At 36.8% G+C, this 25,714-nt stretch overlaps 1 protein-coding gene across 1 annotated transcript in view; it reads left to right on the top strand.

The window, feature by feature from the left end:
- Window positions 1–25,714, top strand: part of LOC144969242 (uncharacterized) — a 160,813-nt gene that overhangs the window by 22,286 nt on the left and 112,813 nt on the right. The window contains exon 12 of the mRNA XM_078908353.1: window positions 1–29. This exon is cut by the window's left edge and continues 573 nt beyond it. Within this exon, the coding sequence (XP_078764479.1) occupies window positions 1–29 (29 nt within the window). The remainder of the gene's footprint in view (window positions 30–25,714) is intronic.

Raw genomic sequence — 25,714 nt, 5'->3', positions numbered from 1 at the left:
ACCTCTCCAGCCCACCCTACACCAACATGGTGAGTCTACTTTGAAATTACAATGCAGTTCTAATTAGTGGGGGAGGGAGGATGGGAGGACATCCATAGTTTCACACAGCACTTTTATTATATTACTCAATCTTTTAGCCATTTGGACTTTCAATTAGTTGCAATTTAAGATAAGTTTCATTTTTATAAGTGGTGTGATTTTTCTAATTTCAAAAACAATTTGCTGAGTCGGTTGTCGTTTATGACTTTGGCAGACACCATTATCATTTGCCGTTTTTCTCATCAGTTTCGATATTGCAAGTGATGGCAAACATTGTTTCATCAAGTTATAGTATCTTTAGTTAGGGTTGAGGAGGGGTTTGGGGGGTCTCTCCACGACAATTAAAATAAATCCTCTTAAGGTGTGCTGTGAAACTACGGAAGTCCTTCCAGGGGCAGTATACAGGTTTATGACACGGACCATCTCAAATCCTTGTGAACCTAGAACATGTCCAGCGTCACTGTCAACTGCATGCTATTACATTGGTAGCTGGTTCTCACATAATTTGATTGGCCATTTTTCTGACTAATGAGTCCGTCCGACTTGCACATATTAGCAGATGTTATAACCGATCGCAGTTATGGGCTTGATTTAAAGTTGTTGTATTGGACAATATTTTGCATTGGTTTGAGATTATTTCCACTACAACGATGAGCCCATAACAGTCTGGGCTATCAGACCTTTAAGTCCACATCATTAATAGAGGTAAATTTGATGAAGGTTTAGGTGACAGAATCATGAAGCTGTTAGTTATTTTTTTAATTTTGAAGCCCTTGCTTCATCTCTATCATTTATAACATGATTAAAAAATGAAACTTCTTAATCGCCAACATAATGATGAGCTTTCAACAAGAAAGCAACGGGCTGATTGTCTTATAGCTCATGACCGCGCCAGATTATTTTCACTGTGATATTTTGAACAAGGACATTTTTTTGTCCACCTATAAATCCATTCAATATTGAAGGGAAGTATTTCTAATTTCCTTAAAGTGAAATTTTATATGTGACCCCGGAGTAAAATTGTCGTTTAGGGCATACTTTTATCATTCATGATGAGTATGAGACATCAAGGGAATAGAGAAGTGACAGATGAAGACAAAGTAAAAAATTTCTGATGGTTCGGAGCCAAGCTGATGTCAAAACTGGATATGTCTCTCCCCGTCTTTGTTGAGGATAGATGTTGGTGAAAGCCAGCAATTATCCTGAACAGCATATATTATATCTAAACGGTGGGTTTGTATAGTTAAAACAGGCATGTTTGAAGTTTGAAAGCCTTTAACAGCAAAACTTACTTTCTTTTGAATAATCATTTCTCCCTTTGTTTATATGAATCCTTATTTTTTCCTTACATTTGCCCGATTGGCATTGCAGTAACTGCTCTCTTGCTTGGTGAAAACGGTCAATATACGCTAAGTTGTAGGAACTCATATTCCATTTGTTGTTTACAATCAAATCTGGTTATTCCACCCTATCTGTGTCACAGAAATTTAAGTCGTTTAAATCAAACGGTATTTCGAAAGAATTTGATAGAGTGCATTATACTTGTCATAAGTTTACTGTGTGTATTAAATAATGAAGTTGAGCAAGGTTTTACAAGATTTGTGTGTGTTTGTGTGTGAAATGTTGTTGCAGAGCTCTTGCAGCCTTTCAAGGTCGTTTTGCTATAGGTTTTACTTTCATGACATTATTTGAAATGCTAATTTGATTAATAGATGATTTTTAAAAAATACTCTTTCTGCAAGTCACTTAGTGACTCACAGACTGGTTACTCATTTATGGGACATCAATCCTATACTGTCATATGTTGATATAAAGGTTGTGGTTTGGCGTAGACTCAAGTTGAAACATTCCTTAGGTCTTCTATTATTATGATTAAAAAAAAAAACAACAACACTCACACACACACAACTTGCTTATTACTATTCAGCCATATCAGTATATTGATGCTTATGATTCTATCCTTTCTTCTTCTTATCATTCCTTTCTTACTCCTACTGATATCTCGATCATTTTGTTTTCGTTTTCTTTTTTTCTTTTTTTTTTTTTTTATTGTTATGATAAAGGGTAAACCCTCTACGCTCTACTTTATTTTTGTTTTTCTTCGTCAGGCTCAAAATCACAACATTTATCATTACCCAATAATAGGATTGATTCTTACCCATCAAGCGTTATGTATGTCTATTTGTCATGCTTTTGAATTGTAAAGAGTGATAATTACTTTGTATCCTTAGGGTTTAGCCAATTGACTATTAAGTCTTTCTGCTCACTGGGGTTCATGAGGTTTAGTGCGTCCTTTTCCCCCTACTGCTAAGCTCTAAGTAAGTCTTACACGCAGTATTCTTATGTCACAAGACCAGCACTTGTTCTCATGAAGTAGTGTCAGTGTGTCCCCTCTGTCTGTCGTGTTTTTATCCACTCCCTCTGTCGTGCTAGTTCGCAGTCAACAAATAACAATGACAGTATTGTCATAAAGATAGTGATTGACCTCACCAATGGCATTCTAGTTTACTGTGAGCTGACCTCATGTTAGACAACGTCCAGTGTGTGTTGCAAGTCGGTCCTGTGTTCCAGTTGCTTGCTTTTGTTTTAACACACTTCTACCGCATTATGTTGTGTGTTTTGGTTGTTGTTTTTTTTTTTGTTGTTGTTGTCTGTCGTAGTGCTTCTGTACTTCAATTTCTTGGCATAACATAGATACGTCATAAATATAAGGGTGCACGCGCGTTGGTGGAAGACTTATTATAAAAGTTATATTTAACCGTTTGACATCCATGAAGGCATTATATAAGTCAAAAACGACAATGAATACGAAATCCACAATGATAATTGTGTTCAGTCTGGTAAAACGTGTATCTAGTTCTGTCTTTCTAATGTCTAATGTCTGCTTGGTGTGGGGCCTTTTCCTCTTCGTATGTAATGGAACTCGTCATGCATGTCCTTTTTTGACCACTGACCACTTCCAAAGGAGGATCAAGTGGTCAATGATCCGTGAAAGGATAAACAAATCACCCAGAACAGCCGGCTCTGTGTTACACTGTTCTCTATTCTCCTGGGGAATGTCAAATCCCTTCTACTTATGTCTGACATTTTTTTATTTCATTATTCGCACATCCATCTATCTCGAGTTTTCGTTTGACGATCTGGTTGTTTCTGATTTGTGATTTAACGGTCCGTTAAATAACTCACGTAAATCCAAATTACCCCCCCCCTCTCTCTCTCTCTCTCTCTCTCTCTCTCTCTCTCTCTCTCTCTCTCTCTCTCTCTCTCTCTCTCTTTCAACCTCAATCAGCCAACCACAGAGTTCCAATTTCATAGGAGCAGGAAGACTTTTTCAGATGTTCCTATAGTCCTATCTCGCCCATCGTCCCAAGTGATGTGTTGTGATCACGAATGTTGTAATTGTTATCCCGGCATGATGGTTAACACAGCATCCTTCCACCTGTGTGGTTAGATCATATCGTCATCACCTGGATGTTTCCCTTTGTTGTGCACGCGATGAATCATTTTCGGTCTCCTATTTATGGTAGAGTAATTGCTCCCTATAACGATCTCTTGTTCTCACTCAAGAATATACCCCTTTAAAAATCTGATCTCAACTCATAATTTACATCCCCCCCCCCCCCATCTCTCTCTCTCTCTCTCTCTCTCTCTCTCTCTCTCTCTCTCTCTCTCTCTCTCTCTCTCTCTCTCTCTCTCTCTCTCCATCCATCCATTTCATGTGTCTATTTATCAATCGCAATTTTTAAAACTTAATTTCACGTCTATCTCCACGTCTATCAATCTATCTGTCTGCCTGTCCTTCAATCCGTTTATCTACGAGTGTGTCTATTCATCGATCTGTCTACAGCCTGCTTCAACTCACGGTCTCCACGATCGGCAATTCCTTGTTTACCCGTGGCAAACATTATTTTATTACATTCTATCGCCAATGAATTCCCTCCGGTGTCTTATTGACATTGTATTATTTCTAAAGATAAGCATTCCTAGGCTTTTCATATGTCAGTGGGGGACACTTAGTGATGCCGTGCTATATTATGTAGGTGGAAACATTTGTCCTGTTTCAATCATAATTTTTCCCATTTTTATTAGGTTTGAAATGCTGGCTCTCCGTTTTATCCAAGAGGGTAGTTTGTTACGATGTTTTAAAAAATTGAGCTTTTATATAGCGCAATATCCACTAAATGTGCTCAAAGCGCTTTACAAGGGGTCCCTGGTCAACAACAACATTTAACATGTGGGACGGGACATGCCGCCTGTTAGGCGATATTACAATTTTTCGGACAAAGACAACGCTGTTAACGGCCAGGTACTCATTTTACACCTGAGTACGATGAGAGAATGTGAGTTAAGAGTCTTTTCCGAGGACTCAACTATGCCTCGAGCGAGGCTCGAATCCAGGACCTTCCGATCCGAAAGCGAGTGTCATACCACTTGACCACATAGCCGCACGTGTTGGTGTTGATCTAGCTTCCAATCAAGGCACAGTTAATTTTTGTTTCAAATATACGCCAGTTAAGGATGAAGCCGAGTTCCGTGTGCACAGGTTGGATACAGTACTCGATTGTATCGCCGAGGTGGTGATAACAGCTGTTTTTGAATTATATAATTTACACATTTTCTCTTCTTCGACCTCAATAAGGGCCTCCCAGCCGAGTCGAAAGACACGCAATCAATTGACTCCGATTCCTACCTTTTTTATAGTGAGATCGAAATTTGTTGTTTCCTCCCTGGCGCACATTAGTGTAAACTAAACTTTTTGTTGAGTCTGTTGTTTGTTTTAGGTTACACGAGATCCTTATCCAATGCAATGTCAATAGACCAGTATCAAAATGTAATTGAATGAAGTCCATACCATTGGGATTTCAAACATATGATATCCTCTCTCTCTCTCTCTCTCTCTCTCTCTCTCTCTCTCTCTCTCTCTCTCTCTCTCTCTCTCTCTCTCTCTGCTCTCTCTCTCTATATATATATATATATAATATATATATTATAGTATATTAATATATATATATATATATATATATATATATATATAATATTATAGTATATTATATATTATATTATATTATATTATATATATATATATATATATATATATATAATATATGTGTGTGTGTGTGTGTATAAATCAACTCTCTTCGTGGAGCAATTTTGCATGCTGATATGAATGTATTAAGATTAAGACATATGCAAATAGACTAGCGATTTCTAGCAGAAGGAGCATCGTGGTTTTTATGAGATGATAATGTACAACTAGTTATTTTATTAATAATAATTTTTTAAATATCCGTATGCATTAAAAGGAGATGAGGCGAGAACTGTTACATTGTTGGATTTACGCGTTTATAATATTATTATCATTTTCTCCCCTACTTATTTTTCTTATACGGTTTGCCGGGCGTAATATAATATGATCGATTCTAAGATGTATATCGCATAGCATGACATAGCTTCTTTGCGTTGCCCCCCCCCCCCCCCCCCCGCCAGTCAATCTCATACAGGCGGTAGTGGTGCAGGAACTTGGGAAGGGGGGGGGGGGGTATAAGTCCAGCAGCATTTATTATCGATTTCTTGGAACTCTGTGGTGATGAGACATCCATGAGTGACTGATGGGAGGGGGGGGGGGGGTAGGGTCGTGGTTTTTTCTTTCTCATGGCATCGGTGCTTGGGTCGGAGATGCTGTGGCATGGCTATGCTTTCAACATGGAATTAAATGTGTTATGTATTGGAATTTAGTGTCGATCGAAAAAATGATTTGCGTTTTTGAAGACGAATAGGAAGGAGAAGAGAAACGGACGATGATGAGAAAGGAGAGAAAGAAAAGGGTATCAAGAAGAAAATGATGATAATAAAATAATAATGATGAGGCTAAACGACCAGCGTGCATATATTATTATTGGGTTTGCGAGGGGAAGGGGACTCAATTTAGTCAATTGCCGTTTAGTGATGAAACTACGTTGCTTTTAATGTTTTAAAAAAGTATTTGGAGATCGACAATTTTGGTCTTTGAGTTAATGTTAAAAATGATGATGATGAGGATAATGGTAATGAAGATATCGACGATGAATATTTGCTTCTCTTCGACTCATAATTAATTTATTTATCTCTACTCTTGCTTTTCAAAACCAAAACAATTAAATAACAGTGAATTGAACGTGCACCGCATGAACTTTGGCCATATCGATCCTCCATCAATCATTAATGGAGCAATACAATCTTATTTTTATACAAAAGGAAACGAAACAATAACTTAATACCCCGAATGTCTTAGTGAAAACATCCTGTAACCAACAAGTCATAATGTGCAGTTGATTGACTTCCTGTGTTGTTTCTTTGATAAGTGTTTATACAAAGTCTTTCTTTTTTAGCTGTGTTTTAAATAACCATAAGGCATTTGGTTGGTTCGAACTTGTTTTATTTACAACTTGTTAGTTTCGTTCAAACCTCACAATGGTGGACATCTAAAGAATAAAGAATAATAAAGATATTACATACATGATAAATAATCCTCTTTTGTGTGCTTTTCTCGGAAGCTGAACGTTTTGTTCTCGTTGGCGGCAAGGGGGTCTCGGTTTTCCCTGGGTTGTTATGGGCAGCGAGCAGTAAAAGTGCCCTTGATAATCCTCTGTTTGAGAAATTTCGTTTGCTTGCCGTTTCACTTTCAGTTCCCTTGTCTTTGACTACATAATCCCAGCAACCAAAATATATTTGACCAATTGTGCTGAAATAACCCAGGAGTGTCCTAAAAGCCGGAACGTTCCTAAAAATAAACAAATCTGGTCAACATGGGTACTGATAAAACTCGGTATAGAACTCATATCACAATGCAGTGGGTCAAATATCGGTCCCATGTATGTAGGATTCGATGTTTTTTCCTGACGCCTCTGTCCACCTTGTGGTAATTAGGTTCTGGGTCTGTTGGATCAGACGGAAAGTCTTTTGCTCCAGACTTTCGTTCTATCTTGAGGGTAATTAGCATTTGTTGCTGTCCCTTCAATCTTACAACCCGCGAGATAAACTCTGGCTCCAGTGCCTAATTTCTAAAGGATCATTTGCAAAAAAAAAAAACAAAAAAAAAAAAAAAAACAACACAAAATAGATAAATTTGTGTACCTCAGCCTTATGTAAACTACTAATATGTTTAGGGATTGAACCTGTGTTCAATAAACGCATTTCTTCAATTTTCTTACCTTGGCAGCAGTTAGGCGTAGAGTAAGTTTCTCGATCTCAATATCGGGTGACCTCTTGATACATGACTTATCCATTCATTGATAGATACACACACACACACACACACGGAGAGAGAGAGAGAGAGAGAGAGAGAGAGAGAGAGAGAGAGAGAGAAAGAGAGAGAGAGAGAGAATGGTGTTTGTGGTATTGTAATTGATGGAATGATAACGATTAAAATACTCACTAATAATAATTATAGTTTGCTGATGAATATTACATTTTGCGGACGTGTTTTTGCTCATTTGTCTTCACTCACGTTTTTGTCTTTCTTCTGTGGATATTACTTTGCGATATATATATATATATATATATATATATATATATATATATATATATATATATATATATATATATATATATATATATATATATGTATATAACCTGTTCACTTTGGGCTCGAACTTTACGTCGGGTTTTTTTCTTATCTTTTTTTTTTTACTTGGGCAAGATCATCGATCCCTAATTTTCTTAGTTGTCTGGCAAAGGTGATCGCTTTACTTTTGATCGTTGAAATATCAGTCATCCTTCGTGTGGTGATTAGACGTTTTGTCAGGGTACAAAACAAATGGGAAACAAGGATTTGTCAGAAACTGCATTCTTGCCTTGTAATGGTTAGTCATGAAGGTCTCTTATCTTTGTAGTTTTAAACGTGCATTGTCGAATCCGTTCCTCGGTAAGGTATTCTGTATGCAACACACTGCCTGTTGTATAAGTATAAGACTGTCCTTGACCCAGTCGACAAGGGGTACATTCAATCTCTAAACCAACATTCCATTCATTTAATATCTCTTCGTTTCTGTAATTGGTTTCTTGATCCCTGAGAAATTTTGTATCAGTTCTTATATTTATCATTATCAATGATCAATGGGTGTCAAAATGCTTGGAAGTCCTTTGGAAGTGGAATCTTCTGAATTTTGTAATCCCTCATTCTTTTGCGTTGCTCTTCCTGAATGGAAGTGCTTTTGCTTCTCATTTTCGGGCATGGGTCTTCTTTAACCTCGGGGGACGTCATTGGTGAATTTTAAAATCGTGTTTGTATTTGGTTTGTTATGTTTTCACCCTAAGAAAAAGTCTGGAGCTTAAAAAAACCCATCGAGATTCACTTCCTCAGTGATATAGATTAAATGGTTTTATTAAATCTTTTCCTACGTTTAAACCCTTTCCTTAACGTGTTAAACCTTACACATCCATGTTTATTTACTCGTGTTAGGTTTTATAAGGCGGCCTTTTTAAAACATAAAAAAGAATTAGCTTGTAATAATATATCCGCACGTGGTCGTCTGTGTTCTTTATTTGCACATTGTATTCGTTGCTTATTTATTTGTAGGTTGAAATATTATATGTTACACAGAGTGTTTTATATATTCATATCTATAAAAAAGGCTTCTGAATGCGACTTTTTAAAGCTGTTGTTATGTCTTGGCTAAAACACAAGATCTTATGTTGAAAGCCTATTCCCGTACTGTAACTTGTAATTTTAGACTCAAAGTAGAGTAGGAATGTATACATTTCAGATGTATTCTTATGTCATGTAGTTCGGCTCAATGCAAAGCTTCGAGATGGTATCACGCGCACACTGCCCAGTAGCGTGTTACTGTATCAAATTTCAGCCATTTCGGTATTCTTTGTCTTTACCTGCTTTTTACTAGGGGCTTAGGAGTGTGTATACCTCTCTGAAATGGACCTACGTTGTATTATATAAGTGTTTGGTATTTCACCATTCATTCATTTATTCATTCATTCATTCATTCGTTCATTCATCGTAAGCGATATTTTCTGCTATTTAGAAACATGGTTCTTGGATCCAGAGGCACGTTTATACTTTATATAGCTATGTGAAGAATGCATAATTGTTTGCATTTCTAAGAGTCGAGTGTCCTGAATGGATTTTTATAAGGCATATTATTGATTCTTCTGATGGAATTCTCATAGTGTATTTCCAAATCCCCATGTAGATATTCTTTCTCTCTCTCCCACTGAAATTACTTGCAGTTTTGAATTATTTCGATCTCTTTATACTTATATTATATATATATATATATATATATATATATATATATATAATATATATATATATATATATATATATATATATATCACGCTGTTATTACCGAGGAAGTACAGATCTCATGAATATTTAGCTAACCACACTGCCCTACCCCAAAGTTCCATTCCCGATAAAAGTGCATTAGTAGAGCATGTATAATGTTTCGTTGCAGTCTTGTTGTTCGGTCATTCGATTCGATCGTCCAATACCAACTTGTATATTCCATTCAGCAGGCAAGGCCCTTTGTAAGGGAAGGGAGAGTACCCGCCCTGGTCTGTGGGAGTATCAGTGTCTGTGGCGTTCATTCTATCCTTCTCAACCTCCCTTCCGAGAGTAAGTGAGCGGACAGGTGCGTCATTAATCATCATAGGTGAAGAAGCGGATAGAATGGGAAAACCCGATTATAGCTGCCCTTCCTCTCCCGATTATTTCCCCTTGCCTGGCATTTGAAAATAAAAATATATTATAAAACATGCCAAACCATGGAAAGTTCAAGGTCATCTGAAGTAAATGTTAATAATATTTCCTCAGTCTTATAACTTTATTCTTATGAGTAAAAATAAATGGATAAAACTATTCCTCTTTTTCATTTTTGATTCTATTTTTTTAATTTTGTATTTTTTATTTTTAAAAAAGAAAATTGGGTAAAGTTTCGGATTTGATACAGTTACATTTTTAGTGTATTTGGTTGTCATTAAAAGTCAGCGAAATATCAATGTGAGGTGCATTTATACAAATGCGTTAATGAGAAAGAAATGTGATAAGCAATGTTTTTGGAGAGATGTATGTATGATTATCAATATTATTTTTTGAACACATTTCGAATTTTCCTCCTGAAATTAAAAGAAAAAAGCAAAACGCACACACACACACACACACACACACGTACACACACACACACACATGCACACATAAAAAGCAGCAACCAAAAGAATAAACAGATCCATCGATTTCGGGGGGTTTGATTTAGCTTTTAAAATGCCAAAGTGTCAATCCCAGAAACAATTTTTTTTATCATTTGAAAAGAAAATCTGACCTGCTTGTTGTCACTGACAGCTGACAACACCGACAGCCGTTTCTTCTTCTTCTGACTGGCCCTCTCAACAAGAATGCAGCAATCTATTGAAGATGGGATTCAGAATGTATTGCAAGTCTTCTGACACGGTCATTCTATTGTTACAGCCATGCCAACGTCGATACAATACCTAGGCAATCGGTCACGGGGTGAAGAAGGGGGAAATGAAAACAAAAACCGCTATGCTGTCGTATATAAAATAAAAGACACTCAAAAAAAAAAAAAATAATAATAATAAGAGAGATAATAACAACAACATTAACAACATCAAAAACAAACAAGCAAACAAAAACACGAAATATTTAAAATTTGGGCTCGTCCTTCAGATATCGATCTGTTAAAATGACCAGTATCTTGTTTAAATTCTCAAACCTGGGACTTCCTCTCGCAAGTCGCAGGTGTGACAGTTTTTTGACAAGATGAGGGTCAATTCAATTTAATCGATCGATATTTGAAGGGCGAGGTGGTTTTTTTTTGTTTGTTTGTTTGTTTTTTTTTTTTTGGGGGGGGGGGGTGGTCCACATTGTAAATATGTACCCTATGTGTTTTTCGCGTTTGTTTTCGGAATACACGCGCCCGTATGGATAATGGATGAATTGTTTCTGGATAGTTAGCGAAGAAGACGGAATAAGAGGAATGTCACACTCACTTTACTTCTTTTGTATTGTTAACAGCGAAAACGGAACGATAACATTGCAAGTTATGTTTATTCTGGTCAATACTTTTAAAATCCAGAGGTTCCTAAATGAGTCAATAAAATGACTCTTATAAATGATACAAACGATGTTTCGGCCTTTGGCCTTCTTCAGGTAGAGAGGAAAAGGAAATGTGTTATAGTACATTGGCTTTATAGTTAAAATATTATAGGTAAAAATTTGTGTGTGTGCGTGAGTTTTACTGTGTGTTTTACATTAATACTGTGCGAAATATCGCCCCTGAACGGAATAAACTAGATGAAAAGAAGTTAGTTTTAATTCCTTTTTGTCTAAATTAGGAAGTTTATTTGTTTATTAAAAAAAAAAAAAGTTAAACACAAAACTCACTCTCATCGATAAGTCATTTGCTTTAACTTTCATCGTATTTATTCAGTTTAAAATTAACATTTAGATATCAGAATGCCGTTTTGAGGCGACTGGTCACAATGAGTAGATAGAGGAATACAAGAATAGTAACGATCAGCGACTTGTTCCAGGTAATGATATGTTCTATAACTGTGATGGTCATAACGACGGCGATGATAATGATGAAGATGATGATAATGATTATGATGGTTGTGGTGGTAGTAGTAGTAGTAGTAGTAGTAGTAGTAGTAGTAGTAGTAGTAGTAGTAGTAGTAGTAGTAGTAGTAGTAGTAGTAGTAGTAGTAGTAGTAGTAATGATCTTGAATGATAATGAAATTGTCTGGCACTGAATGAGGACCCCACGTGATATTTCAATTACTTAAGTCGAGATCTACGTTGATGGAATGAGGAAACGGTAGATTTACATTGGTGGGGTCTGGGTAGATTTAGCCTCGTAGGCCGTCTACTTAGAATAATGGAGGATGGATAAGATAAATTGATAGATCTTGACAGAGGCACGACAGGAATGAGGTCATGGGTTGTAGGTGACATACGGGGATAATAATTGTGAGAAGAGAGAGAGAGAGAGAGAGAGAGAGAGAGAGAGAGAGAGAGAGAGAGAGAGAGAGAGAGAGGGGAGAGAGACACACACACACACAGAGAGAGAGAGAGAGAGAGAGAGAGAGAGAGAGAGAGAGAGAAAAAGAGAGCGAGAGAGAGAGAGAGAGAGCTCGTCTTTGATGCAAAAGTGACAGGTGCTTTCCGTCACCTATATATTATCACCACTACCAGGAAATGTGTGTCTTTTGTTCCAATTATCACTTTCGTGACAATTCCCCACTTCACCAGACTCCAGTCAAGATTGAGAGCCGGCGCGGCACGGTGATGTTCTATTTATTTAGACTAATGAAGCCCCGTCCCCACTTGAAACGTTTGGACTATTACAGAGTTTGTTATTCCATGACATAGTTGTACGCAGTTGTTATGTTCCACTAAGTGTTTGATCTAGGTCACACAGGATGGCATATTTACCAAAAAGCTTCTGCCCATTTTCGTTGTTTTTTTGACAGCTTGTATTCGCATAATATGTTGAGTGTTGTGGCTGTTTCATTCAGCACTCGGCACGGGGAAAACAAAGTTAGACGTTTTGAATTATTATAAATCATAATGTTTGTTTGATTAAAAACATTTCTTTCGTTGAGTTTGCCTTTTGTTTGTATGCGCGCGCGCGCGCGCGTGTGTGTGTGTGTGTGTGTGTGTGTTTTATTATTACTTTTTTTTCTTGTAAATTTAGGAGTTGCGCAGCGCTTGGTATGCTTGTAAGTCAGATTTTGAGCGCCGGATAGTTCCCGCTGTTACTTTCTTCCGTTGTTGTTGTTGTTGTTGTTGTTGCTGCTGCTGCTGCTGTTGTTGTTGTTGTTGTTGTTGTTGTTGTTGTTGTTGTGGCAATGTTCGTGCCAGGATCCTCGGTATTTATGCGTTAATATCATAACGTTAAAACATTCTGAACGATCCTCGGTTGTTATTTTGTAGAACTTCCATAATGACGTTAATACAAGTACATCGTTAAGCAGTAGCATGCAGAGAGGGCCACCTTACCGTCAATTTGTATATCGCCTTATCATTAGTTTATCAACCCGTAGCGATAACACCGCCCTAGTAGAGTAATGATACAGGCCTTGCCACTTTTATAGATGATATCGGTATATTTTATTATTTACTTATTTTGTCCAGATTTAGCCAATAGCAGATTTCCTCCGTCAATTTCGTTTTGAATCGGATATTTCGAAGTATCGATTTGTCCGTCTATCTATCTGTCTTTCTATCTGTCTATCTATCTATCTATCTATCTATCTATCTATCTATCTATCTATCTATCTATCTATCTATCTATCTATCTATCTATCTATCTATCTATCTATCCATCCATCCATCCACCAATCTACACAAATCGTCACAAAGCACAGACGTGTTCACCATATTATTAAGGTTAGGTCCGGAATAATATACAGAGCTGGATTGTAGACGTACTTCGTACTTTATCATATTAATGATAATGTTAGGAGGCTGGTGCCTTTACCGAAAACAAAAACAAACAAAAAATATAAAATCACTTAAAATCACTTTGAATGGATTACCTTGCTTGATTTAATTTACTATGATATTAAAAAAAAAATAGAGCACGAGATTGTCCTGGCATAGACCCCCCCCCCCCACCCAACCGCCCCACACAGATAGATAGAGAGAGAGAGAGAGAGAGAGAGATAGAGAGAGTGTGAGAGAGAGAGAGAGAGAGAGAGAGAGAGAGAGAGAGAGAGAGAGAGAGAGAGAGACCCACTCTAAGGAATAGAAACAATACTGTGTGATAGTAAGATAATACAATCAGTTTGTCAACCATTTTCTTATGGCAAAACCAAAATCAATACAGAGATGATAAGGGTGGGGGTTGGTTGTATACGTTGGTGGTGGTGAGAGGCCTGTACTTTATATGGGATAAAGAACATTCTGGAAGTGGGTCAAGTTATTTTAAACAATTTACAACTCCCGCTCTTTTCTCTGTCATTCACCCATCAATGCATCTTGTGTTTGGGTCGGAGAGTCTGGGAGTCTATTATTCTGTACTGTTGCCTTTGATTGTTTTGAAATTAGGATTTTGACTTCTCAGTCATGTCTCATTCTTTTCCCTGTCCTTTATTTGGTGTTGATTCTTCTTCTTCTTCTTCTTCTTCTTCTTCTTCTTCTTCTTCTTCTTCTTCTTCTTCTTCTTCTTCTTCTTCTTCTTCTTCTTCTTCTTCTTCTTCTCTTCTTTCTTCTTTCTTCTTCTCCTTCTCCTTCTCCTTCTCCTTCTCCTTCTCCTTCTTCTTCTCTTCTTCTTCTTCTTTCTTCTTCTTCTTCTTCTTCTTCTTCTTCTTCTTCTTCTTCTTCTTCTTCTTCTTCTTTCTTCTTCTTCTTCTTCTTCATCGTTGTAATTGTTGTTATTATTATTATTATTATTATTATTATTATTATTATTATTATTATTATTATTATTATTATTATTATTATTATTATTATTATTATTATTATTATTATTATTACCATTATTACTTTTTTTATGACATCATCATCATCACCATTTTTCAATATTCAAAGTAATTGAAGGTTTCTTGTGCTTTTTTAAAAAACGTTTATTTCTTCAAATAAATTATCACATTGCACGGTTTATTTCATCGTTTTTATAATATAATATATAGTCATTCATTGATCACAGGTCCCTCTGATGATTATTTCATAATTTATATCAATTTGCCTTCATTTCAAGCTAACTCCCCCATCTATGTAAGAGGCAATTAATACATTGACCTAGAAAAAAAAACTGTATACATAGAGCCATTGGTGTTAAAGAGTTCCAGGGAAAGTAGGACACTGGAGAAATTCGATAAGTACCAGGCTACTACTTCTTGGGAGATTCTGATACGGACTACTGTAATTACCACTACTACTACTACTTCTACTTCCACTACTACCACCACGCGTTCTATCTATGATTAACTTCTAGCCTACTCCTCCTATTGCAACAGCCTGTGCTACACTGCTGGTGTGTGATAGTGATAAGATTACAACATGATGAGAATGGTGATAGACAGGGAAATGGGGAGTCAAGGCCTGGAGATTAGAAAAAAAAAAAAAATAGCTGTTGAAATATAAGGGCATAGTGATGTAGATAAATCACAGAGTTCTACTATAATATATGTGTTACGGTAGACTTCTGTGAGATAAATCCATTCTACTGTAATCTGACAATTAAATTTTGGTCAGGAAAGTTTTTACTTCAGATATCGATCGATTAACACCATAATGACAATCACATTGTCCAATACATTCTCAGATCTGAGACCTCAAGAAGTCTTAGTTTGATCATATTTAACAAGATGAGGATTATTTTGTTTTGTACTTTTGAGAGAGAGAGAGAGAGAGAGAGAGAGAGAGAGAGAGAGAGAGAGAGAGAAAGTGAGAGTGAGAGTGAGTCAGTCTCTTTCTCTCTCTCTCTCTCTCTCTCTCTCTCTCTCTCTCTCTCTCTCTCTCTCTCTTTCTGCGTTAAAAGACCTAAACTTGTTTCGTTCAGACTCCTGATGTCAGCCGTAATCAAGACGCGTCCTGATAATTAAATTACGTGTCGTCAACGATGTCACAACTCCGGAAACTGCATGCATATCCTATGCTGCACCGAGATTGACGCCTCGTAATGATCCAAATCTTTTGAAAAAGAAAACAAAATAAAGAACAGTTCTTGTTCCGTTTCAAAAAGTGTCATGAAAGATAAATATCTCTCGTATTTTTTCGTCGAGACGTGTCAGACGATTTTATTTGTTGCTTATGTTGACCGATTGCGATAAGCCCCTGCACATATAGAATAGAATAGAGACTCTAAAGAATATGGCTTGTTGGAGCCTGCGACAAGTCTATGTGTCTGATATTCATTACTGTTTTTATACTGATATAAATGATGGAAAAAAGCATAAATTATTACATACGTACTGGTAAAAACCTTACTGGTATCATAAAACAATAATCGTATTTTTCATACTTTTAACATGTGTGTATTTTTATGATAGGAAGACTAGTCTGAAATACAGAAATTTGCCTCAAAAGACGTCCTCTTAAATGGGAACGGATGTTCTCAGCTGACGTCAGCGTTACATGTATTTTCACCGTAACATTTTGAGAAATGCCATTTTTTTTCTTCTTGTGTAAACAAATCCATTCAGAATTGAAGGGAAGTCTTTTGATTTGTCTTAGATCGAATTAAAAAAAAAAACCAAAACGACTTGACCTCGGGGTTCTGATAGCTTCGCGGGAAAACCTATTTATCTTGCTCCCTATTTTTGTCTTTAAGACCAGAAATTGGGTCTTGGTATTCAGGGGGTAGAAGAACAGTCCCAAACTCAAACAACCGACTGAATGACAAGTTTGGGACTCTCTCTCCTTTTAATAATTTTAAAAAATGTTTCCTCATCGGCTTGTACATCTAAATTGATGTCAATATATCTATATATTGAATTTATATGACAATAAGTTCCAATAATTAGATAGTTCCAATCAATTTTATTATATAAAACTGACAAGTTAAAAACTACATGGGTTTGATACTGAGAATCTAAAGCATATTATGCTCTACAGAAAAGTTCAGTTTCAATGCTGGTGGAATTGCACTATCGAGGGGCATGGTGGTCAAAGGATTTCTTATGAAAAACTAGAAGAAAAAAAAAAAAAAGGGGGGGGGGGGGTCCTTAAGCAGATTTAGATTAGCGGATCTTAAATTTTTTGACTGGGTTCATAACGACGGATAAGTTCTTGAAGGTAAACAGGAGCAGAATTGTTTAGGTAGCTAGCTCTAATACAGTTAAAATAATATGGCATACAGTACTCTGCTTTATTCTGGTATTTTTCTTTCTACATAGAATAACAATTCATCATTGATTTTCATTTTACGTTACACAGACTAGCCTCAACTCCAAAGCATTTTTATCCAAAATTGCCATAGTCTATATAATTACAAGTAATTTAAATCTATTGTGGGAAGAAAATCAACAACATTATTTTCCGAATACGCCAAATTTTGCGTTGAAATTTGAACATATTGTTATTCCCTCCCCTTTCTCCTTTTTTCTTATTCTCCTTTTATAAGAAACGACAGACATTTGATGTAAGGCCTATAATTTTACCCTCCTTTCTTTCTTTACATCCCACTGCTGACTCTTTGATAGCGCAGCAGGGGGGATAAAATAAACCAGGGATGGTGGTGAGAATTACAAACTAGCATTATTATTAATTGAGAAATACGGTATAATAAAATGTTATCAGTATTTCTATCTGTAACCTTTGCCGAATGGTAATCTCTCAAGTACCTATTCATGCTGTGTGAGGACCGCAATGTCAAAGGTGGCGGGACTTAATGGAGAAGGCCCTCTCAAACTGACTACATCTGCTGATGTTCACCGGCAAAACACTTTTTCTTCGAATGTCGATGAATAAAGATGTCAACAATTCTCAAACCTGAGACCGCAAAGAGTATCAAGTTTGAGAATTTTTGATAAGAAGTTTCATATTCTTTATAATGTATAAAATGAATTTATATAGCGCCTAGTTCCAATCAATCTTATTATATAAAACTGACAAGTTAAAAACCACATGTATATGATAATAATAAATACCACAGAATGTTAAACAAGTTGAAAGTCATCTTAATTAGAAATTACATATTTCTTGCCAAAAAGACCAAAATGAATAAATGTGTTTTGTCAGTGTATAGCAGATATACTCTGGAGCTGATCAAAAATATTTATCACATTTTACAATATCTCTCTCTCTCTCTCTCTCTCTCTCTCTCTCTCTCTCCCCCTCTCTCTCTCTCTCCCTCTCTCTCTCTCTCTCTCTCTCTCTCTCTCTCTCTCTCTCTCTCTCTCTCTCTCTCTCTCTCTCTCTCTCTCTCTCTCTCTCTCTCTTGTTTTCACCAATTTTGTATCTCTTTAGTCTTTATAAATAGAGAAACCAAACACTCCACTTCCTCAATGAATAATAATTACAAAACAAGTGTTAGTTTTATGGAAGGAACTAGCAATTCCCACCGTCTTTAATCAAACAACCGGCATATTTAGATATGGGTCTCTATAAAACTCCAAACACTTCTTCACTCATTGTAGACATTAAAAGGTTTTCTTTCATTTTTTAAAATTCTTCGCCGAGTTGAATAGATCTTTTCAAGATTCCAACGATATTTTAGTCACCCATTCAACAACAACAACGAGGCTCAACGCAGGGGGAGATAATCACGATATTCCTTCTTGTTATTATGAAAGAAGACCCCAAGAACACTCATTTCCCGTTTGATCAGCCCGAAGACATCCTTTCTTGGGCTCATTATTTTCTCTGACCGTCACTGCTAATTCAACATGGAGACCGGCAGGGCGGTGATTTAAAGAGGACTGCTATTCATTGAACATACATTAGACCATGCAACATCCCAGTCAATGAAGTTTGGTAGAATATGTGTAAAATAAGACATTTCAGAGTAACAGTGCCTGTCTGTTCTTGGCTCCATTTTTCAGATTTGAGAACATACCTTGAAGAAATTTCGTAATCTTACGAATATTTCATAAAAATTCGCCCTCGCCAGTTTACTAATTGTTTCAGTTAGCCCTCGTTGTCTATATAGCAGGCTTTCCCACCTGTTTATGGTAGGCTATGTGTTTGAGTAAAATACTCACCAGTTTTACCCGCCAGATTAATGGTACCGACACACAAAACGATTCGTAACATTAAACCTTTAGATATTGTAGTTTGTTAGCGAGAATTTAAATTAGTGTAATGAGAACTAAAAACGACAAAGAGCTTAGTGATATCATCGTCATTCATTGAATATGACATTTCGTAGAGGGCAATTTTGTCAAAATACGCAACTGTTAAGAACATTTGCCGAATAGTGTCACAAATCTAAAACATACTTGGACGAGTTTTCGTGATTATTAAAAGTTGTAAAACTACATAGATTACTTCTACGTGTAGATTTTGAATGATGGTGATATTTAGGATGTATTTGATGGGTCAGCCATTCAAATTTCACATGTGCATAGCATGGCTGTCAAACGATAGCACCACCTCCCACACCCTCCAACCAACAGCAAATTGTCAGTTTACGTTAAATATTTTCTGATGGTACAACTGTTTACGGTCATCCGATTTGATGACGTGTCTGTTCTGAAGACTTAAAAGTAATGCCACTATACAACTTTCATACCCAAGTAGTCACTTGGCCAAGTCTTACCTCACACTGCCAGAGGGTTCTGGTTCTAGCTAATTGCCGGCGTTGCTGTCTGGAATTGATTACTCAAGCCAATTACTCGCCTTGTTCCTCAGTCTCATGCTAGAATTGAGCGTTCATCATTTCTGAAGATTGACTATGCGTTCTTCCCTGACCAGTGACTTAACTAGCCATTCATTACTCTTCTTCTCGTTTTTAAAATAAACCGTTCGCTAATGGAAACGTCGGTGCTAAAAGTTCGTAAGTCACATTTTTACGATTCTCCATTCAATCAGTCACATAGTATGTGCGACTCAAGCGCCTTAATCGGTCAGAAAAGTCCTTCAAATTTGATCGATTTAAATGACCATCATATTGGCAACAAAAAAAAAAAAACAAACCCTCTCAAACCTGAGGGGGTCATTTAAATCGATCAATATTTGAAGGGCGAGTTTTCTGGCCATTTTTTTGTAAACGTGTCTTTCCAGAGTACGGCTCTTAACTGTCTAATCATGGCTCCAATTCCGTGGTGAAAAGGAAGCCAAGTTACATTTCGGAATATACACTATGATTTTATTGTTTGTGTACTTTTCAGGTCCTGATTCAAACAGTCAAGTCGTTTCTCACAAACCATACATAATGTGACTTACGTGCTTTTAGATCCGTTGTCTTCTAATTCCTCTAAGCTTCGTTGCTCATCGGAATCTACAAGTAGGCAGTAAGATGCTTCAATGTAATCATTACGTCAGCAGTAGGTAGCCATTTTAACGCGAGGGATATTATGCCTCATGTCGATGATGCTTCATTGCGTGAGTTATTATCCAAGTTTATGTATGTACTCACGGTGTGTTTAATGCCCAATCAACATGCTCTTCGTTTTTAATTATCATTTCTGTGATTGGCTGGAATGGCAGGCTTATTTATGGAGCTGAATACCGTGACGTGCAGTAGCATTCCTTTTTATTCAGTGCCTGCTGCCAACCAATTTCTCGGTAATTGAACACCCCCCCCCCCCCATTTTACCTTTGGCTAATATGTACTTACTACAATATTTGGCTAAGTGGCACCTAGCACGGGGTTAATCGATATATATATATATATATATATATATAATATATATATATATATATATATATATATATATATATATATATATATATATATGTATATGAGCCAAGGTCAAAAGGTGCCAATTTTTTTTCTCAAAATAAAAGTGACATAATAGTCCATTCATGTTTCTATATGTGTAGCAAAAACCCCGTACTTCATGAATCAAAGGCCCTTTAGATAACTTTAAGGTCTAACGCAGCATAATATCGTCAACAATACCTATAGGTTGCTGGTGTCACCTGTGACCGGTGACACCAACATGAGACAAAAAACTCAATAACCAAAAGATTATTAAACTTTATTTAGTAAGTTATAGACAAAAAGACACAATAAACAACAATCATAGTACAATAATATTACCAACTATTGAAGAAAATGTTGCTTTTTGGTGTCATCGGTCACAAGCAACATAGAATGCAAATATATTATTTCATAAAAATGTATGTACATTAACAACAACAACAATATTGCTTATGTTTATTACCAGCAATGTTCAGAAACTTTTGGAATAAAATGTTGGGAAATAATGTGACCACAGCATATCTTATTTAGCGACATTGTGTCACTTGTGACATTAGACCGATGACACCATTACTTATGTCACAAGCAATACCGAATTGCAATTTCGACAATAAATCATTAATTTCAGTCAAACCAGTGTAATAACCACAGTTAAATATGGAATTTAATAATATTCAGAAACCAAAGACTTCAAAAATAGAAATTTACATGGAAATTAGAGCATCTGAATGTGACTTGTGACATAAGACCGGTGACACCATTACTTATGTCACAAGCAACACCAAATCACACTTTCGTCCATATTATATCATTATTTTCAGTCAAAAAAGCACAATAACCTACTCTAAAATGAAATTCAATAATATTTTAAGAAACTAAATACTTTCAAATTGGAAATATTCTTAGAAATTAGTAATACCATTGTTGCTATTACTTTGGTCAAAATCGGCACTAGAACGCAATTTTGCCTCAATAAATCAAGAATAGTAACTGAACACATGTAATATAGCCTGTTAAAATGTAATCAATGACATTTCAAGCTTTGAAGAACATGAAAACAGAAATACATTAGAAACTTCAAACTTAAGTGTCACCTGTGACATTTTAACCTATGACACCAATGGTCACAAAAAGTACCAGAAGTCACACAAACACTAGATAAATATCAGCCATGGTAATGAATTCATGTAACCATACCGTAACATCCGCCCTACTGCTCAAATCTGCTAGTTTGTAGTAATTTAGTGTGTTAATAGTAAATCAAATCAAATATCTTGACAACCCTTCTTTTATCTGGATTCGTCAAAAGCTTGAGTTTTGTCTTTTTCTTGATTGATACAACCCTGAAACATAAAAAGTTAGAATTACAACGAAATAATTGTATCAAAATCACAGTCTTATGTGAGATGTCATAATATCATATTTATAAGTAGAATAACAGCTGAAAACATACTTTTTTGGTGGCACTTTGTAATATCCAGTATCAAGTGTTGCTTTACACAATGTAAAATAGCGATGACACCAAAGTTCAACTTACCTTTTCTGCCTGGAGCCACGCTGGAAAGGCAACTGAAAGTGCTGCACTTCAAAGACTGGTAAGAAGGGTGGATCAAAACTGCGAATCGCCATTTAACGAAACAAACTTCCACGTGTTCACGCATGCCGTGTTGCTTGTGACAAATGACACCAAAACCAATAAACCTCAATATCGGTAAAACGGTATACATTTACTCCAAGATTTGAGTTCAGGTAGTAAATCTATGCTTTTTTCTCAAAATAAAACATTTTATAAACATTAAACATGAGCTTTAAAGTTTCGTGCCGAGTCTTAGTATTGTGCTGTGTTTGATGACACCAAAGGTCACAAGCAACACCAACTTTTTAAGAAGACTATATGAAACTTAATCAGATATGTAATATACTGCAATTGCGTTCAAAAGTAAATTTTGACTTTATACTATTAGTCAAATTTCAATCACGTGAGCTAAAACATCACATTTAATTTCTACATGCTTTCTAAAAAGGTGATGCTTTGACCTCGTTTTAAGCACATGCCAAACAGCATTCAAATTTCACTTTCAAGTTGTTTATTTCATATTCTGTTGAACAGAGTATGTTGAGCTATCTCATTTTATCTCTTCTTCATATTATCAATTGATTACAAGCATTAACCCAATGAAAACAGCCCATAATTAAATAAAAATAAAATTTTCTTAACACTGGTATCAGGCGGGCACCTTTTGACCTTGGCTCATATATATATATATATATATATATATATATATATATATATATATATATATATATATATATATATATATATATATATATATTGTTTTTTTTTCTTTTAGGTCGAATCCTTAAGCCTTTAACAGGGAATCTGTGGTATTGGCGTTTCTTGTCTCAAATTGCTTAGTGTTATAATATTGGATCTGTTTCTGGACACCTTGCAACTGGTTTGGGATTCTGTCACTTCCATTGTATTGGTGAGGGGGGGGGGGGGGGGGGCGGGGGGGTGGCACTGTACCACCCATAAAGCATGATATTCTCCTCTTGTGACTTTGGCCATAGACGCCTACTCGAGAGATAAACGGATAACCTTATTTATTGGAATCTAAAACGTGATCAGTCGTGGCGTGTTATGATAATCGACCTACGGAGTTTCCTCTTTTCATAATAATATTGAGATAAACGCCTGTCCCCAGTGACAACACTAAGCCTTTCATATGTGTATGTCGTCGTCGTCGTCGTCGTCATCGTCACCATTGTCAGCAGCAGTACCACAATCATTTCAGAGAACCTCTCCGATCATCCCCAACACGAACACATATCTACTGCGAATCTTACCACGTCACTACTGCAGAGCTGCCTTCTTGAAATTTTAAAAATTCGTAGTTTCCAAGGGAAAAGAAAAAAGAAAGAAAAAGTCATTATAAATAGCTTTAGAAATAAATAATTTCCTCTCTGCATGGTCCAAAAAAATGCTCCAAAGTCCTGAATATAAGAAGCTAGACTCTCCATCTCAACAAGAGATATTGAGTCAAAGGGACCAAAGGGACCTCTGTAGCTGTAGCTATTTCTACGAATTTTTCGTATTTACTAGGCAGGTCTGCTATTGTTTCCATTTCCCACTGGAGATGTCACCCTCCTACTTTCCCTCCCATTATACCCCGTTTCCCATAGACCGATCACGATATCATATTATTGGGCAGTTTATGTAGTATGTACCCACTTCCCTAGATAAACACTAGAGCCAGTCGTCCTGGTCTAACTTTTATTTACGACCATCCATTTGCAGATCAATAAGACTCTTCTCCTCCTCCTCTTCTTCTTCTTCTTCTTCTTCTTCTTCTTCTTCTTCTTCTTCTTCTTCTTCTTCTTCTTCTTCTTCTTCTTCTTCTTCTTCTTCTTCTTCTCTCTCTCTCTCGCCTTCCATTTCCTTCTTTATCTCCCCCTCTACTTTCTCCCCACCCCACCCCCTTTCCCATTCCCCGTCCCGTATACCGTTAGACATAATTTGTGTAGTGTTGTCCACTTCATTTCCCCCTTCCAAAGCCTAGACAATCCAATAAAGATCCAATTTGTTGGGCCACCCTGTCTCCACGACCATCCGCCGCCTTGCGTTAATGAGGGCCTCTATCTCAATCTCATTTCCTTGGACACATATTTCAATGATGCTCGAATGACGCTGATGGTAGGGAATCCTTCTCGGTCTCCTCAATTAATCCAACTTTGTTCCTATAGATTCTGTAACAGAACGCTCATTCTCTACTCATGTAATTTGGGGGTTTGACAATTTCATTCAAATTGATAACCGGATAAACCGAATATTTTTCTTTCATTAACTTCCCCCCCCCCCCCCTCCTCCTCAACCCCCCCCCCCCCCTCCCAACACACACACACCATCCACCAATTCAACCTCTCTTGTTTTTATCTTTTTCTTCCCTCTCATTCCTGTTTCTTTTACTGGCCTTGATACCCAATGACGTTTAGTGCACCGATACTTAATCATGTGACATCGGCGCATTGACACATCTATTTATCTAGTGTGTGTGTTTTTTTGTATGTGTGGGCGTGTGTGTTTATGTGTATGAGAGAGAGAGAGAGAGAGAGAGAGAGAGAGAGAGAGAGAGAGAGAGAGAGAGAGAGAGGAGCCATCCGATATCCAGGACTGTTAATCCATCACCTGCCAAATAGTAATAAACTCCAATATGACGTCCCCTTGGTCCATTTGGTCATCCCCTTGTGATATTATGTCCTTGGACAAGACTTCTTTCACATCCCAGCACGGGCTGACAACGATGGGACGGCCAATACAATCATGTACTATGTGCCGAGATTGATGAGCTCATTCAGGACGCTGTCAGCATCTCTTGCTCTTTCGTCCTATATTACAAAGTGGAAGGTTATACTCCTCTTTATTATTGTGTACATCTCTCCTCCGCCTCCTCCTCCTCCTCCTCCTCCTCCTCCTCCTCCTCTCTCCTTCTCCTTCTTCTCCTTCTCTTCTTTTCTTTCTTCTTCTTCTTCTTCTTCTTCTTCTTCTTCTTCTTCTTCTTCTTCTTCTTCTTCTTCTCTTCTTCTTCTTCTTTCTTCTTCTTCTTCTTCTTCTTCTTCTTCTTCTTCTTCTTCTTCTTCTTCTTCTTCTTCTTCTTCTTCTTTTTCTTCTTCTTCTTCTTCTTCTCGATCTTCTTCTTCTTCTTCTTCTTCTTCTTCTTCTTCTTCTTCTTCTTCTTCTTCTTCTTCTTCTTCTTCTTCTTCTTCTTCTTCTTCTTCTTCTTCTTCTTCTTCTACTTCTTCTTTTCCTCTTCCTCCTCCTCCGCCTCCTTTTTTTTCGTATTCCTCCTCCTCCTCCTCCTCCTCCTCCTCCTCCTCATCATCATCATCATCATCATCATCATCATCATCATCATGATCATCATCATCATCATCATCATTGTTGTCGTCATCGTCGTCTATCATTTTTAAATGTTACGTACAGCTAATATGATAGTGAATTTCTGAGGTCCATGGCGCGATTCCTCCACTTGGACAGAGATAGAGAGAGAGAGAGAGAGAGAGAGAGAGAGAGAGAGAGAGAGAGAGAGAGCACATATCAGATTATATCACTTAACTCAGACGGAACTGGTTTCTACCAGTGTCAGTCCAGTAATTAATTAGATGGGGAGAGAAGTTGTATTTAAAGGGTAACATCAAGTAACATATGAATTGAATTCTGAAACTGTGATTAAATTGCATTTGTGGGAATGAATTATATTTTGCTGACCCTCCCAAACCTTCACAAGAGGGAATCGAACATCAATCAGAAGATTACCTTTCCTCCTCCCCATCTACCCCCCCCCCCCCCTCCA

The sequence above is a fragment of the Berghia stephanieae genome, chromosome 3 (assembly GCF_034508935.2).
Source record: "Berghia stephanieae isolate SIO BIC M18660-M18661 chromosome 3, UCSD_Bste_1.3, whole genome shotgun sequence".
NCBI lineage: Eukaryota > Metazoa > Mollusca > Gastropoda > Nudibranchia > Aeolidiidae > Berghia > Berghia stephanieae.
Note: the sequence above shows the minus strand (reverse complement) of the source record. Positions and strands in the feature narration are given on the sequence as shown.